General features: G+C 39.0%; 1 protein-coding gene across 4 annotated transcripts in view; it reads right to left on the reverse strand.

Moving 5' to 3' along the window:
- LOC150086693 (protein turtle-like) overlaps positions 1-16947 on the reverse strand; it is a 1103226-nt gene that overhangs the window by 274672 nt on the left and 811607 nt on the right. For all 4 annotated transcript variants that reach the window (XM_090372696.1, XM_090372694.1, XM_090372697.1 and 1 more), the window contains one exon: positions 14177-14278. In XM_090372696.1, coding sequence (XP_090228822.1) covers positions 14177-14278 — 102 coding nt within the window. The remainder of the gene's footprint in view (positions 1-14176; positions 14279-16947) is intronic.

Here is a 16947-nt window from a genome sequence, read left to right on the forward strand (position 1 = left end):
CGTTCAAAATACCTGTCCAGCTGAGCCTTAAACTTATTTAGGCTATCAACCTCCACCACAAGGGATGGAAGTCTGTTCCACCAACCAACCACCCGCTGGCTAAAGGCAAATTTCCGCACGTCTATCCTACATCTGTCTTTCCTCAATTTGAATTTATGCCCTCTCAGGTGATTTTTCTGAGCTAGAGGAAGAATCCCATCAGCATTGAGCATGCTTAAACTATTCAAGGCTTTATACACCTCTATCAGATCACCTCGCTGGTGCCTAGTCTCCAGACACTGTAATTTGCAAAACTTAAGCCTTTCTTCGTAAGAGCACCCCTTTGTTCCATTCACTAATCTTGTTGCCCTTCTCTGTACTCGTTCCAGCAGCTCTACATCCTTCTTGAAATGAGGCCTCCAGACCTGTATACAGTACTCTAGGTGTGGCCTGACCATCGCCTTATACAATGGAATAATCACCTCCTTATCCCTGCTGGAAAAATTCCTGTATATCATTGACAATACTCCATGAGCTACTCTTGCAGCCCGTCTGCACTGCTCAGAGAACTTCATATCTGCCTGCACAACCACCCCCAGGTCCCTTTCATTCTCTACCACTGTCAGTGTAGTACCACAGAGTTGATACGTTGCTCTGGGGTTGCTGTTTCCCATGTGTAGTACTTTACATTTTTCAATGTTAAACTTCATTTGCCACCTCTCAGCCCATCTGCTCAACCTTTCCAGATCCTGTTGCAGCAGCATAGTGTCAGTAGTGTCCTTGACAACCCTGCCAACCTTTGTATCGTCTGCAAACTTGGACATTAAGCCCGATATACCATCATCAATATCATTTATAAATACAGAAAACAATAATGGACCCAACACTGAGCCCTGAGGGACTCCACTAATAACATCAGTCCACGATGAGCAGTGTCCATTGATTACTACTCTCTGTCTTCTCTCCCTCAACCACCCCTTTATCCATAGCAGCAATTTGCCTCCAATCTCACACTGCTCCAATTTGTGTAGCAGTCTTCCATGTGCAACAGTATCAAAAGCCTTTCTAAGATCCAAGTATATAATATCAAAGTTATTCCCTGCATCCAGTTGTTTTGTGACTGCATCATAGTATCCAATCAAGTTGGTCAGGCAAGACCTCCCCTTAACAAAACCATGCTGTGTCTGAGCTATAACTGAAGTCTTGTCTAAATGATCCTGCAGTGCTTCTTTACCCAGTGCCTCCATTAATTTTCCTGGAACAGAAGTTAAGCTCACAGGTCTATAATTACTTGTGTCAGCCTTTGATCCTCCTTTGTGAATTGGGGTCACATTTGCACATTTCCAGTCTATGGGTACCTCCCCTGAGTCCAAGGAAGCTCTCATAATTATGGCTAAGGGTTTGCTTACTTCCTTTGCTGCCTCCTTTAATATAACTGGATAGATCCCATCCACCCCGGGTGCCTTTCTTGTGTTTATCTTCAACAGTTTCTTCTCCACTTTACTCCCAGTTATTTCAAGATTCTGTAGCTTACTGCTAGAGTTGAATACACCTCTGGCATTCCCCTCGCTGAATAACTCCTCATGTGTGAATGTCGATGCAAAATATTCATTTAGTTTGTTAGCTACCTGAGCAGGATCATCAACACTTGACCCATCAATATCAAGTGGACCAATCTGATTCATCCCCTTCCTTCTAGAGTTTACATAAGTAAAGAACTCTTTGCTGTTTTTCTTCGCATCCCTTGCCAAGGATCTCTCGTAATCTGCCTTCGCCTGCCTAACCTCCTTTGTAACTTGGTTACATATCAACTTGTATCTATCATAGGCTTCTGTGTCATGTGTTAATTTGTATGTATCCCATGCATTTTTCTTCTCTGCCATATGCCTCATTAGTTCATCTGACATCCATTTTGGCCTAAACCTTGAACAATATTTCTTAGTTGGTATGTAAAGCCTAGTAGCTTCCAAGATAAGTTCTTTGAATGCTTCCCATTTTGAATTTGCTGTTGGTAACATCATCAGTTGGTCCCACTGTATAGAATTTAAATACTGTCTCAGTCCATCATAGTCGCCTTTACGGAAGCAATAATCCTTCCCTTTACCCCTAATGGTAGTTACCTCTTTGAGTAAATCCCACTTCAGCACACTGTGATCACTGCCACCTAGTGGTTCATTTATCTGCAGATTCTTAATGCATGAAGAATCACTGCTGATAATCAAATCAAGAGTATTACTCCCTCTAGTTGCCTCCCGAACATGCTGATGTAGAAAACAATCATCCAATAAATCCACAAAAGTCCTGCTAATGTGTGAGTAACCAGCCCCCAAATTCCAGTCAATATCTGGGAAATTAAAATCTCCCATTATAAGACACTCTGATTTACTGGCCCACTTTATTTCCCTGTACAGTTCCTTATTATACTCATCAGAGTCATTAGGCCTATAGCACACTGCTACTCTCAATTTTGATCTCCCAATGTTTATGTCACACCAAACTGACTCCACACTGCACTGTCCAGCGATGTCGACTGGCTTCACTTCCTTGGTTTTTATGTGTTTCTTAACTAATAGCATAACCCCTCCTCCCTTCCTATCCTGTCTATCCTTTCTGTAGACGTTGTACTCCCCAAATTGCAGTTCTGCATCCCTTATATCTGTGTGACACCACGTCTCTGATATCCCAACAATATCTGCCTTCGATGTTTTGAGCAATACCTCAAATTCATCAACTGATGAATTTGAGGTATTGCTCTGTAGTTACCAACTATGCTCCTAGAACCAACTAACTGATCTGTAGTTACCCACTATGCTCCTAGAACCAAATAAATTTTCTTATGAGGGACTGAGTCAAATTCCCTTCTAAAATCCAAATAAACTATGTAAAAATTGTTCCCTATATCCAGCTCAAGTAACTGTATCAAAATAGCCTACTAAGTTAGTTAAAAATGGTTTTTATTAATAAAGCCATGATGTGTGTCTTTCAGAATGCCATATCTATTTAGATGTCCCTGGACTGCACTCTTAATCATTGCCTCTCTAAGATTTTTTCCTATAACTGAAGTCAGACAAACTGGTCTGTAGTTACCGACTACACTCCTAGAACCACTTTTATGTATTGGTGATACACTGGCACTTTGCCAATCCAAAGGAATCTCCCCAGAGTCCAAAGGTGCCCTCATAATTAACATCATTGGTTCAATATGCTCCCTTATGCTCTCTCTCAAAACTACAGCATATATGCCATCAACTCTGGGAGCCTTACTTTCTTTTATGCTCAAAAGTTTTTCTAATAAACAATCATCTGTAATTATGGTTCCTTCGTTTTGGGTAAATAGTTACATAATGTAGAATCCTACAGTTATATTTCATTGGACACAAGGAAGCTACACAGAACAAGGACACAAAGAAGAAACAGTTCTAGGACAAAGAGATCAAGGTGTTGGAGGTCATGTTCTTGATTACATGCTGAGGAGTTCCCAGGGGTCAACTGATTCCTCCTTGCTGCAAGGCACACTATGTGTCGGAGAGGAAGATCGTGTAACTCATTCTCCTCTCTGCAGTAGTGTAGCCAAGGTAGGGTCAGTAGGTACATTGTACCGCCTGATGCCAAAAGCTGGTTGTGGCACTTTTTTAGCATTAGGCAATCGGTACCTTTTTTTGTGAATGTACTTGCTGACAAAAAATCCTGGCTATACTATTGCTTCTCTGTGATATTATGGTTATAAATGTTGCTTGTTTAATACTGGTAGACATGATTTTCTTGAACATTGAGATGTATAGAGTTGGCCTGTGATTCTTGTTGGGTGGCATGGTGTCTCTTGCTGGATCCAATACAGTTATTATTATTATTAGCCATATGGTGCAAGGAAGCCTGAGGCTTATGCTGCACCAGCCAAAAAAAAATTCCCATGTTACCCCTGAGAGAGTGAGAGTCAGAAATAGAAGGGAATCACCAAGAAAGCAAGAAAGAGAAGAATGATGATATTCAGCTCAGGACTCTGGGTTTGCCAAACCTATACTCACCAGATATGAGCCCCTGGGGTAGAATAGACAGAGTGCATCACGAGAAAGTTAGGGAGGTTAGGACACTGCTTCTCTTTGAAGTCTTTTAGGTTGGTTTGAATCATTTTAATTGGGCATTTCTGACCTTGAGCTTGATAGCTCTAAAGGATAAAAATTATTTATGTCCATCTTTGCTCCTTGTAGCCCTGGGAGTGTAACTTTCTTCTCCCAGATTACTGGCCCAGCCACTTGGAGACAGGAGCAGTGCCACCAATGACCAAGCAGTTGAAAAGGTTAGGTTGGTTAGTATGGATTATATAGAAAGATGAATTTCCTTTCTGGATTTTAACTTGAAACCTTTTAAGTATAGAATCACTTGAGAAAACAGGAAGAAGAGACACTGGAAAATAAATATAACTTATTCGCTGTCGAAGAGCACAGTATATATGGCACAAAAGATTGCTAGGTCACTATCACTTGCACTCGGGGCCAATGAGCCACTGGGACCAATGGTTTGTTATTACCATTGTGTAGCAAAACTGCTTTTAAACTGAGTTTAGAAGAATCAATGAAAAATCTCCATTCTTTGGGATCGTGTTTTTTTTTTTTTTTTTTTATGAAACCCCCAAACACGAAAGGTATCAAAACCTATAGTACTTAGTACTGTGCATGGGTTGAAAGAGAAGTATGGGGAGGGAGATGCCGGAAACGTTGCTCTAGAGACTAAACATGGGTTTCACCACTTCAAGCCTCCAATAAGTTGCTATGGAACAGCATTATCCAAAAAGAGGCCCTGCCTCTTTTTGGATAATTCTCTTCCATAGTGACCCTGCCAATGTTTCTATTAACTGTTTTCTGGTAATTCTTTTGAATATGGAATACTTCAAGCGAGTCCTTCCTCTTTAGCTGGTGTACAAATTTCAGTAGGCGCCTCCATAGCCAGGTGGGAAGGAGCAGCAGTGCATAGCACACGCTTCTTGATTAGACCGGGGTTCGAGCCCGTCACCACCAAATACGGAGGATGCGGAAAGGTTAGGGAATGACCACCGCATATCCCCGGAGCAATATGGCCTTAGTTGCTAATGCTCCTAAAAACCAAATAACAACAAAATTCAGTACTTTGGGAATTGAGATGAAGAAGGACTCCAAACATTTCTATTCCCCAAATGCATAACCTTATCTTTAAAAGCATTAAACTTTAGTTGCCATCTTTTCAGACCATATCCTCAACTGATCCAAGTCTTTTGAAGCAACATGGCTTGGCTTGAATTATTAACCACCTTCAAATCATTATCAAACATTGACAGTTTACTATGGATTCTCTCATAAATATTACTGATTAAAATTAGAAAAAGGAGGAGTTGAAACACTGATCCCTGTGAGACATCACTTATTACACTGGTCCAACCTAAATATCGATCTCTGGAATTATAGGTAAGATCCATGTAGGATTTTACCACTAATCTTAATTTGTTCTGATTTATAAAGCTCCTCTTTAGCACTTCCTTTGTGGATTGGGAGATAGCACTTCTCCAGTCTAGGAGGAGGAGGGAAGAATCTCCCTAAAGTCTAATGATGCTCTCATTAACGTTCCCTGCGATTTGATGCACCCACATATGTACTTTTTAATTACAACTTAAGAGTGATGCATTATCCTATTATATAGGGGGTGGAGCTGTACAAGGGCCCTGAACTCAAAGGGGGAAAGGAACCCAGAAGGAAAAGAGAAAAATGACCTTAGGACTAAAGCGCCAACCTTGTGAAGATTTGGGTTTTTTTTTTTTTTTTTTTTTAGGAGCATTAGCAACTAAGGCCATATTGCTCTGGGATATGCGGTGGTCATTCCCTGACCTTTCCGCATCCTCCGTATTTGGTGGTGACGGGCTCGAACCCCGGTCTAATCAAGAAGCGTGTGCTACGCACTGCTGCTCCTTCCCACCTGGCTACGGAGGCGCCTTGTGAAGATATGACAGTGTAAATGAATATATACTATCCTTCCCTAGAGCCTTCTCATCAGTAGCGTTTTTAACAAACATCTCTGAGATCATCATATCATTTATTTTACAGCAATCTAACTCCTTCACATTCCTTAGAGATTTGACCTTGATTTCAACTATAACTGACATGAAGTACCAGTTCAACTCATCTGCCATTTCAACTGGACTTCCTATGAGCTTTCCACTGCACCCAGTTAAGGAATCTATTGGATTAACTCTTCTTATTTTATAATCACATACAAGAACTCCATATCCTCTTCTTTGATAGTGGTTTTCCATAATCAGCTTTAGCCTGTCTTACTTCACCACATGAGAGGCAGGGCAGTCAATAAGAATTTACTCTCACCTATAAATATTTGAGTTGGGAATTTAATAATTCCCAACAAACAAACAAACAAACTTCTTTGAGATCATTATATCACTTATTTTAACTTCTTCACATTCCCCAGAGAGTTAACCTTTCTTTTAACTATAACTATAGCTATCATGAAGTAGCTGTTCAACTCATCTGCCATTTCTACTGGATTTTATAGGATCCTTTCACTGCATCCATTAAGGGATCTATTTGATTAACTCTTCTTTTTTATGATAATTCAAGAAGAACTCTCTATCCTCATTCTTTGCTTTCTTTGCTAGAGCTTTCCCATAATCAGCTTTAGTTTGTCTTACCCATCAGCAGTTCTATTATATCTATTATATCATATCTGTTATATCATATATTTAATTATACAAGGTATAGTCAATAAGTTTTTACCCTCATCCAGAAATATTTAAATTTGGAATTTGATAATATATATATATATAAATACTACCAAGTCTCATAAGTCAAATCTATAAGTCAACTTATTAGGATTACTGTACTAGAGTCATGGATACAGCTAGAGGCGGTATGCCGAAGAAGGTAGAAATCTGATCCATTATAAAATTTCTTCATTTGCAAGGCAAAGAAGCAAAGCAAATCCAAGACATGATGAAAGCTGTATATGAGGATTGCCCATTGCACAAAACTGTGAAAAATTGGAAAATACAAGGTGTAGACAAAGCACTGTACACAGTGACCCATGAGAGGGAGGATCCATCTCAGTGACAGACCTTGCCATTGTGGCTAAAGTGGAACAGCAAGCTCTTGAAGACAGATATGTGACTAAACATTTTATAGAAAATTAAGTGAATATTAGTCATGGGTCTGTCTGCACCATAATGCATGGGTTCCTGCACATGTCTAAGTAGCAGTCTGTTGATACCTCCTCAAAAGCTCCATGTGAAAGAGTGTTCTGCACAATTGCTGGAGTATTGTAGAGATAATGTTGATTTTTTTTTGACCAAACTATGACAATGAGTGAATGCTGGGTGTGTCACTATTATTTAGAAAGAAAACATATGAGCAAACAACAGAAACATTCATCTTCACCAACCCTAAAATCCAAGGTTCAATTGTCTGCCAACAAGGTCATACTGTCAGTCTTTTGGGACTCTAAAGGTATCATCCTTACAGATTACCCCCCATAAGGCAACAGCATCACTAGGAAACACTTCAGAAACCTCTTGAGAAAGTTAAGAGAGACTATCAATTTGAAGAGATGCCAGAAGCTATCGAAAAGTGTCCACCTCCTAGCCGACTATGCTCCTGCTCAAAAGACTGTGCTCACAGTGGACTTTGCAATCAGGTGTGGCCTTGAAAATCTACAGCATATCACCTTCAGACTTCTTCCTCTTTCCTAAAATAAAGAAACCATTATGGGATTGCAGATTTCAGACTGATGAGGTTGATGACGTTGTAGAGCGGATATCATCTTTTAAGGGCACAAAAGGTGATATAGTTGTACATGTTGGCACTAATGATATTAAGAGTAGGAGACTGGCAGAATTACTTAACAAGTACAGGTCACTGTTGAACAAAAGCCAAGAATTAGGGTTGAATTTGAAAGTGTCTGCAATTCTGCCCAGACACGATAGGAGGGAGTATATGATGAGAGCCTTGTCAATCAATTCAGCCTTGGAAAGATTGTGCAAGGCTCAAGGGATAGAATTTTTTTCAGCCTGGTCTGTACTTGTTAACAGGAGAAACTGCTTCTGCAGGGATGGGATACACTTAAATAGAAAGGGTGCAAGAATATTTGCTGATGCTATCGAGGCAGTGTTAGGTGGGTCGGAAAACTGATAGCTTGGGGGGATACAAGGACTAATAGTTTAACAGTAGCCGTAGGCAGAGGTGAAGGTGATTCTTGCACAACTTCTATTAGAATAAGTAGCGACCTGGAGCGAGGGGTGTTGGGGATTTCAGGGACGGATGTCAGTCATCCTGAAATAGGTGGGTATATGGGATGTGTTAGGGTAACTAGGAATAGGAATAGGAGCATGTATACCAATGCTAGAAGTATAGTAAATAAATTTGATGAATTTGAAGTGTTGGTCAAGACATCAAAGGTGGATACTGTTGGGATAGCAGAGACATAGTGTCACACAGATATAAGGAATGCAGAACTGGAATTTGGGGAGTACAATGTGTACAGAAAGGATAGACAGGACAGAAAGGGAGGAGGTGTTATGCTGTTAATTAAGAAAAATATAAAATCAAAAGAAGTAAGGTTGCAAGTATACTTGCATGTATACCAATGATAGAAGTATAGTAAATAAATTTGAAGAATTTGAAGTGTTGGTCAAGACATCAAAGGCAGATATTGTTGGGATAGCAGAGACATGGTGTCACAGAGATATAAGGAATGCAGAACTAGAATTTGGGAGGTACAATGTGTACAGAAAGGATAGACAGGATAGGAAGGGAGAAGGGGAGGAGGTGTTATGCTGTTAATTAAGAAAAACATAAAATCAAAAGAAGTGCACCCAGTTGATATAGATGAACAGTGCACTGTTGAGTCAGTGTGGTGTGACATAAGCACTGCGAAAGCAAAGATAAGAGTAGGAGTGTGTTATAGGCCTAATGACTCGAATGAGTACAATGAACAATTATACAGAGAACTAGAGTGGGCCAGTAAATCAGAATGTCTTATAATGGGGGATTTTAACTTCCCAGATATTGACTGGAACTTGGGTTGGTCACTCACACACTAGTCAGACTTTTGTGGATTTATTGGATGATTGTTTTCTGCAGCAATGTGTTTGAGAGGCAATCAGAGAGAGTAATACTCTTGATCTGGTTATCAGCAGTGATCATTCGTGTATTAAGAATTTACAGATAAAGGAACCACTAGGTGGCAGTGATCACAGTGCACTGATGTGGGATTTACTTAAAGATATAATTACCATCAGGGGTAAAGGAAAGGGTTTTTGCTTCCGTAAAGGTGAGTACTGTGGTCTCAGAAAGTTTTTAAATTCTGTACAGTGGGATTAACTGACGATGTTACCAACAGTAAATTCTGAGTGGGAAGTATTCAAGGAATTTATCGTGTAAGCTACTAAAAGTTTCATAACTATTAAGAAATATTGTTCAAGGTTTAGGCCTAAATGGTAATCAAATGATTTAATGAGATTCGTAACAGAGAAGAAAAATGCATGGGATGTATATAAATTATCAAGTGACTCAGAAGCCTATGGCAGATATAAGCTAGTCTGTAATCAGGTCAGAAAGGAGGTTAGGCAGGCGAAGGCAGATTACGAGAGATCTTTGACAAAAGATGCTAAGAAAAACAGCAAGGATTTCTTTACTTATATAAACTCTAAAAGGAAGGGGATGAATCTGATTGGTCCACTTGATATCGAAGGTTTGACTGTTGATGATCCTGCCCAGATTGCAAACAAACTGAATGAGTATTCTGCATCTACATTCACACACGAGGAGTTATTAAGGTTTGGAAATGGCAGAAGGTTATCAAATTGTAGCAGGATGCTTAATTATTTTGTAATAACTAGAGCAAAGTGGAGGAGAAATTGTTGAAGTTAAACATAAGAAAGGCACCTGGGGTGGATGGGATCTATCCAGTTATATTAAAGGAGGCGGCAAAGCAACTAAGCAAACCCTTAGCCATAATTATGAGAGCATCCTTGGACTCAGGGGAGGTTCCCACGGACTGGAGATGTGCAAATGTATCCCCAATTCACAAAGGGGGATCGAAGGGTGACACAAGTAATTACAGACCAGTTAGTTTAATTTCTGTTCCGGGTAAAATAATTGAGTCACTGGTTAAAGATGCATTGCAGGATCATCTAGACAAGACTGCAGCAATAATTCAGACACAGCATGGGTTTGTTAAGGGAAAGTCTTGTCTGACAAATTTGATAGGATATTATGATGTGGTTACAAAGGAACTGGATGCAAAGAATAATTTTGATATCATATATTTGGATATCAGGAAAGCTTTCGACACTGTTGCGCATGGAAGACTATTGTACAAATTTGAGCAGAATGGTATTAAGAGTAAGTTGCTACAATGGATAAAAGGAGGGTTAAGTGGGAGAAGAGAGAGGGTGGTAATCAATGGGTGATGCTCTTCGTGGACTAATGTTATTAGTGGAGTCCCACAGGGTTCGGTGTTGGGTCCACTGTTGTTTTGTAAATTTATCAATGATATTGATGAAGGTATATCAGGCTTAATGTCGAAGTTTGCAGATGATACAAATGTTGGCAGGGTTGTTAATGACAGTAATGGCAGTGTGCTACTGCAACAGGATCTAGATAATTTGGGCAGATGGGCTAAGAATTGGCAGCTGAAGTTTAACCTTGACAAATGCAAAGTACTGCATATGGGTAGAAGTAACCCCAGAGAAACGTACCAACTGTGTGGTACTACACTTAAGGTGGTAGAAAATGAAAAAGACCTGGGAGTAATTGTGCAGGCAGATATGAAGTTTTCTGAGCAATGCAGACAAGCTGCCAGGGCAGGTCATGGGGTTTTGTTAATGATACATAGGAATTTTGCTAGCAGGGAAAAGGAGGTGATTATTCCTCTGTATAAGGTAATGGTCAGGCCACGCCTTGAGTACTGCGTACAGGTCTGGAGGCCTCATTTTAGGAAGGATGTAGATTTACTTGAGCGTGTACAGAGAAGGGCAACAAGATTGGTGAGGGGAATGAAGGGATCCTCTTACTAAGAGAGGCTTAAGTTCTGCAAATTGCAGTGGCTGGAGACTAGGCACCTGCACGGTGATCTGATTGAGGTATATGAGGTCTTTAATGGGTTGAGCACACTGAATTCTGATGGGATCCTTCCACTTGTTCAGATTATGAACATAAGAAAAGACAGATGTAGAATAGATGTGCAGAAATTTGCCTTTAGCCAACGGGTGGTTAATTGCTGGAACAAACTTCCATCTGTCGTTGTGGAAGTTGATAGGTTGAAGAAATTTAAGGAGGAACAGGACAGGCATTTGTAGGGAATGGTGTGATTTTTTTTTTTTTGGCTGATGCTGCATAAGCTCAACCACATGCTTTCTTGCATCACATGCCACTACTACTACTACTATATCTTAAGATGTACCTGACTGAGGTTTATAAGGCCTTGAGTAGGAAAGTAATACAATTGGGGGGGGATTTCCTCAACAGTAGGAAAGGCAAGAAGCAAAGGGGATAAATATAAAATCTCAGGGTATAATAGAAATCTGGATTTCATGAAATTTACCTTAGGCAGCATGTTGAAGAGCATTGGAATAAATTACCTTTCAATGCAACTGAAGCAGTGAGTTTAGTAAAATCAAATTGGAAATGAATGGTCACTTTTTGGTGATGGTCACTTTCTGTATAAGAATAACTATGTTATTCTAATACAAACACCACTTTTTTAGATTTTTATATTTGAATGTCTAATTTATTTTTTAACTATGCTGAAATGGCCTATATGAACATTTTCTTGACTTTTGCAAAGAAAAATGCACACAGACTAGAAGTGTTTAGCATTAAGTTTTCTTATACTATACTTCTACACTATGGACTAGTTACTATTGCTACTTCCTTCTGACTAGAAAAAACAAGGCTAGCAGAGCATTATGTAAAAAACATAATTTTTTACATAATGCTACCAGTGGCATTATGTAAAAAAGATTTATTTATTGATGAACATATATCAAGCTTAATGTCCAAGTTTGCAGACAATACAAAGGTTGGCAGGGTTGTTAATGATAATAAAGACAGTATGCTACTGCAATAGGATCTAGAAAAGTTGGGCAGATGGGCTGAGAAGTGGCAACTGAAGCTTAACATTGACAAATGCAAAGTACTGCATATGGGTAGCAGTAACCCCGAGAAATGTATCAACTGTGTGGTACTACACTCAGGGTGGTAGAGAATGAAAAAGACCTGGGGGTAATTGTGTAGTCAGATATGAAGTTTTCTGAGTAGTGCAGACAGGCAGGCAGAGCAGGTTATCGGGTCTTGTCAATAATATACAGGAATTATTCTAGCAGGAATAAGGAGGCGATTGTCCCTCTGTATAAGGCAATGATCAGGCCACGCCTTGAGTACTGTGTACAGGTCTGGAGGCCTCATTTTAGGAAGGATGTAGAGCTGTGGAACAAGTACAGAGAAGGGCAACGAGATTGGTGAGGGGATCAAAGGGTTGCTCTTACCAAGAAAGGCTAAAGTTCTGTAAATTGCAGTGTCCGGAAACTAAGCGGCACCTGTGCGGTGATCTGATTGAGGTGTATAATGGTTTGAGCAGGCTCAATGCTGATGGAATTCTTCCTTTTGCTCTGATTATGAACCTGAGGGAACATAAATTCAAATTGAGCAAAGACAGTTGTAAAATAGATGTGCGGAAAATTTCCTTTAGCCAGCGGGTAGCTGATTGCTGGAACTAACTTCCATCTGTCGTTGTGGAAGTTGATAGCTTAAATAAATTCAAGGAAGAACTAGAGAAAGTTTTGGAGTGAAAGGAGGTGTGAAATGGGAAGTTTTTTTTTTTTTTTTTCTGGCCGATGCTGTATAAGCTTGCTTTCTTGCATCATGTGCCTCTACTAATGCTAATGTTATTTAAACAATGCCAAATTTTTACTATGAAAAAACAACAAAGAATCTTTATAAGAGTAAATGCAGTTACCTTTTTAAGAAACTAAAAGTAAATGGTTAAATAAGATTACCTTTGCAGCCTTAAAAAATGGCTATTATAATTACTAAATAATAAAAAAAAAAAACATAGAAACTAATGTCTACCAAATAAGCATTTCTTCTTTCGTGTCTTATTTGGCACAATACATTACTTTTTGCCACTAATTTTGGGAGGCCTGGGTTTGATTCCTGTTGATTATTGAAGAAATTTTTCAAGTCCTTTTCAGTCAAGGCTGTAATTAGCTTATCTCAGGTAGAAGGAATGGCCTCTGTAGCTGAGTGGTCAGGAGCGGGAGTGCAGTATCACACACTCTTTGAATAGACTGGGGTTCAAGCCCCTGACTGCTGAATACGGTCGATCTGCCAACCCGCACTGGACCAGCGTGGCAGATTATGGTTCATTTACCTCAGCATGAATTGTTGAGGAGGCTTTCATCCTGCAGTGGATTGATAATGGCTGCATTTACCTTTTTTTTTTTACCCTCTGTGACTTTTCTAGTTTTTCAACCCAAACAACATGCAAATCAGCCTATGAACACATACTTCTATAGACAAAAAATTGTATGGATATGAGTGACAAGATCTAATGCCATTAAGATAATAATAAACAAAACACTCGAGTTTTAATGAAACTAAGAAATTTTAGAAAATTCATTATAAAAATTATTTAATACATTCATTGTTGCTGATGTGCTAAACAGCACCCAAGTGATGTGCTATGGTGTACATATGTGGCTATTCTTAAGTGATTAATAAATGAGTGCTGTAAAAGTAAAGGCACATGAATTAACAACTGCTTGATATTGGCACACTGATTGAACTCTGGGCTATTTGCAGTAATGCCTGATTTTTGTTGATCATCAACTGGGTACTCTAAAGACTTGGCACACAGCTTTATTTATTTTTTGCTTGTGTTAAGGTTAGTTTGTGTACATGGAATAAACTTTTGATAAAATTTTGAGGTTTGTTCTGATTTACAGCTCAGCCCGAAATAAGTGTTCACTCTTAGCTATGAAGTCCAGACTTAAACTTTTCAACCATTACTTATTTTTAGGTGGACATTAAAGTAGTCTCTCTTCTACATTCCAAAAATTAAGACACATAGAATACAATCTCAAATATAGGTGGCAGCAAATGTGTTAATCTAACATGAAGAATAAAATTAACTTCTGAATGTGCAGCATAAAAAAGAAAAATACCTTGAATTTCATATTTTACTTCTCCACTAGGCGATGATCCTATTGATGCAGAAGAAAAGGCAACAACTCGGAACGTAAATACACCAGTAGTAAAAAGTTTTGCTATTAAAAGAAAGAAAATATTATACAGAAAGATAAGTAAAATAATTAAAGAAAACCTTATTTGCTTACTTTTAAAAGCTGATAATGAGTTTTTTTAATATTTAGTATTAGGATTACTATTAATGGCCACTACATGTCATATTTGCTTGTCATTGATTTTTAGGAATAGTTATTTCTGTGCATCTATTTCAGCTCAAATCTATTTCAGTTCATCTGAGCTGAAATAGAAATATCTGAAATATCTTTTAAATTATTTTTTAATAGAAATATCTTTTAAATGCAAGATAACATATGGAACATGTGGACATTCATATGTTGTAGTTGCAGTTTCAGATCAACTGTAAAAGTCATTTGGTCTCATCATCTTTGCTATTTTGAACATTTAAATGTGAGAAGATCAGTATTTTAGTTACTGTAAAAGACATGCCACAGTAAACCAAACTGTTGATTGTATGCCGAAACTTTGGTTGTTTTAAGTTAGAAAAATGTCTAAACCACATAATGACCTATAAGACAGGCAGGCTGTTGAAACTGTTTATGAAACCGAAATAATGACCTATAAGACAGGCAGACTATTGAAACCTTTTATGAAACCCTGCAGTTTTATTTAATGTGTTTCATTTAATTGTTTAATTATTATATGCAAAGAAATAAATAATTAAATAACATAGTAAGTAAAGGAGAAAAGGACCAGGTTTATACAGTAAGTTGAAATAGTAGTAGTATTATGAACTTCTTAAGTTCGGTTGAAGTAGCCTTCATTTCTTAAGTTCAACCTAAAAGATATTTAACCACATATGACATAATTTCACTTATATTACTTGAAAATAATTTGAAATTAATTAACTTGAAATTGGGTTTATTAACTTTCTCTGTTATAACTCTGCCATCATGTGAGAACAAATACAGTTGGATGCATAAACTGTATTTACAGTGACTGGCTACTGGTTTGTCCCTGCTCATTCATATGACAGACATTGAGACTTCTCTTAAGGAAACTTTAATAAACCAATAAACTAATGGTTCCCAACCTTTTATCTCCAATGGACATGCAAGATAAACTGAAACTGGCAAGTGAGCATAACCATAAAAGTATTGAAATAATGATAACGTATAAATCCAGTAAAATATCTTTAATATAAATACTTTGTAGCTTTCAAGACAATCGTGTCTCTTTTTCAACAGAATTTGAACTTAACGGATACAGTTATGCGTGAAGTGAGACGTGAAGGTACGTTATTCAATCATTAAACTGGCGTTCATTGTTGCTCAGGGACATGCACAGTTCTTCTCTAGTGCTTGTTGAGGTATAAAATGGTTGTCTTCAAGATGGGGTGCAGTCTCATGCCTTTGCAGCGGTTCATGGCTCTCGAATTGCTCAACATATTGAGTGACTCTAACCATAGGCGATGGCAGAAGTGCCAGGAGTGGTCTATTTTTTCATAGTCTCGCTTGGGATTGAGGTCATGGTGGGTAGCCCAGAAGTGCTCTGCGATTACGGACTAGTTGGTCTCATCAAGGCAGATTGCTCTGTCGTGTTCCGCAAGGCGGTCTTGAAGACATCTCAAAGTCTCTCCTACGTAGCAGCTGTCACAGTCTCCAGGTTATGCGGTATATTACACTGCTGCGTACGAGAGGTGTGACAGGGGTTTTTACACTGGAGACCAGGGAACGTAGGCTCCTACCAGGCAACTGGATGCATTTTATGCGTAATTCCCTGAGGATTTTTGAGATCCGGCCTGACACGCCTGGATAGTAGGGAACGTAGGCGGTAGGTATATTGTCCTGGGTTGGTGGTCTCGGGTCGACTGTGAGCTCTTGTGCTTGCAATAGGCACTTGTCTAGTACATGTGTTGGGTAGCCACAATTGATTAAGTCTCTCCTCACACAAGAAATCTCACTATATCTGGCTGCATCCGTGCTGGAATGGCTCCAAGCTCTAGAGAATAGAGTGCAGGCAGTGCTGTTGAGATGACTGGGGGCATGGCCGGATGTGTAGTTTGTGAATTGCCTGCACCATCGTTTTATACTTCGACAAGCACTGGAGAAGAACTGCGCATGTCCCTGCAGCAACTATGAATGCCAGTTTAATGATTGAATAACGTGCCTTCACACGTCTCACTGCAAGCATAACTGTATCTGTTAAGTTCAAATTCTGTTGAAAATGAGACACAATTGTCTCAAAAGCTACAAAGTATTTATATTAAAGATATGTTACTGGATTTACTCGTTATCATTATTTCATTTCACCATGGATCCCAGTACAACAGGCCCATTTATACTCATACGTTCTCTTTATGGCCATAATGTTTACAGTGATTGTGTCCAGCTGCAGAAGTCCTTCAATTCGATAGCCCGCAACAGACAACAACTGCGCTTTGCGCATAGGTGCAAAACCAACTGCATCATCCCTAAAGGGTTCCGCTATAAAGCCCCATTTAGCAACATGTGCATGGACCGTGCCTGCTTTAACTTCAGTCTGCAAACCTTGAAATTATGGATAACCCATCTCCACTATGAAATCAAGAGAGTTGGCTACAACAAATTCAGACTCTTACAAGAGCTACAAGGTAAGATCTCACCTATCATATTTACCAACCTTGTACATACCATCTGTCACCGAGATAACCACATCTCTGATACTTATCGTTCACGGCAACAACGAAAAT

This window comes from Mastigoproctus giganteus, chromosome 4, assembly GCF_048544385.1.
Source record: "Mastigoproctus giganteus isolate SK-2022 chromosome 4, ASM4854438v1, whole genome shotgun sequence".
NCBI classification, from domain to species: Eukaryota; Metazoa; Arthropoda; class Arachnida; order Uropygi; family Thelyphonidae; genus Mastigoproctus; species Mastigoproctus giganteus.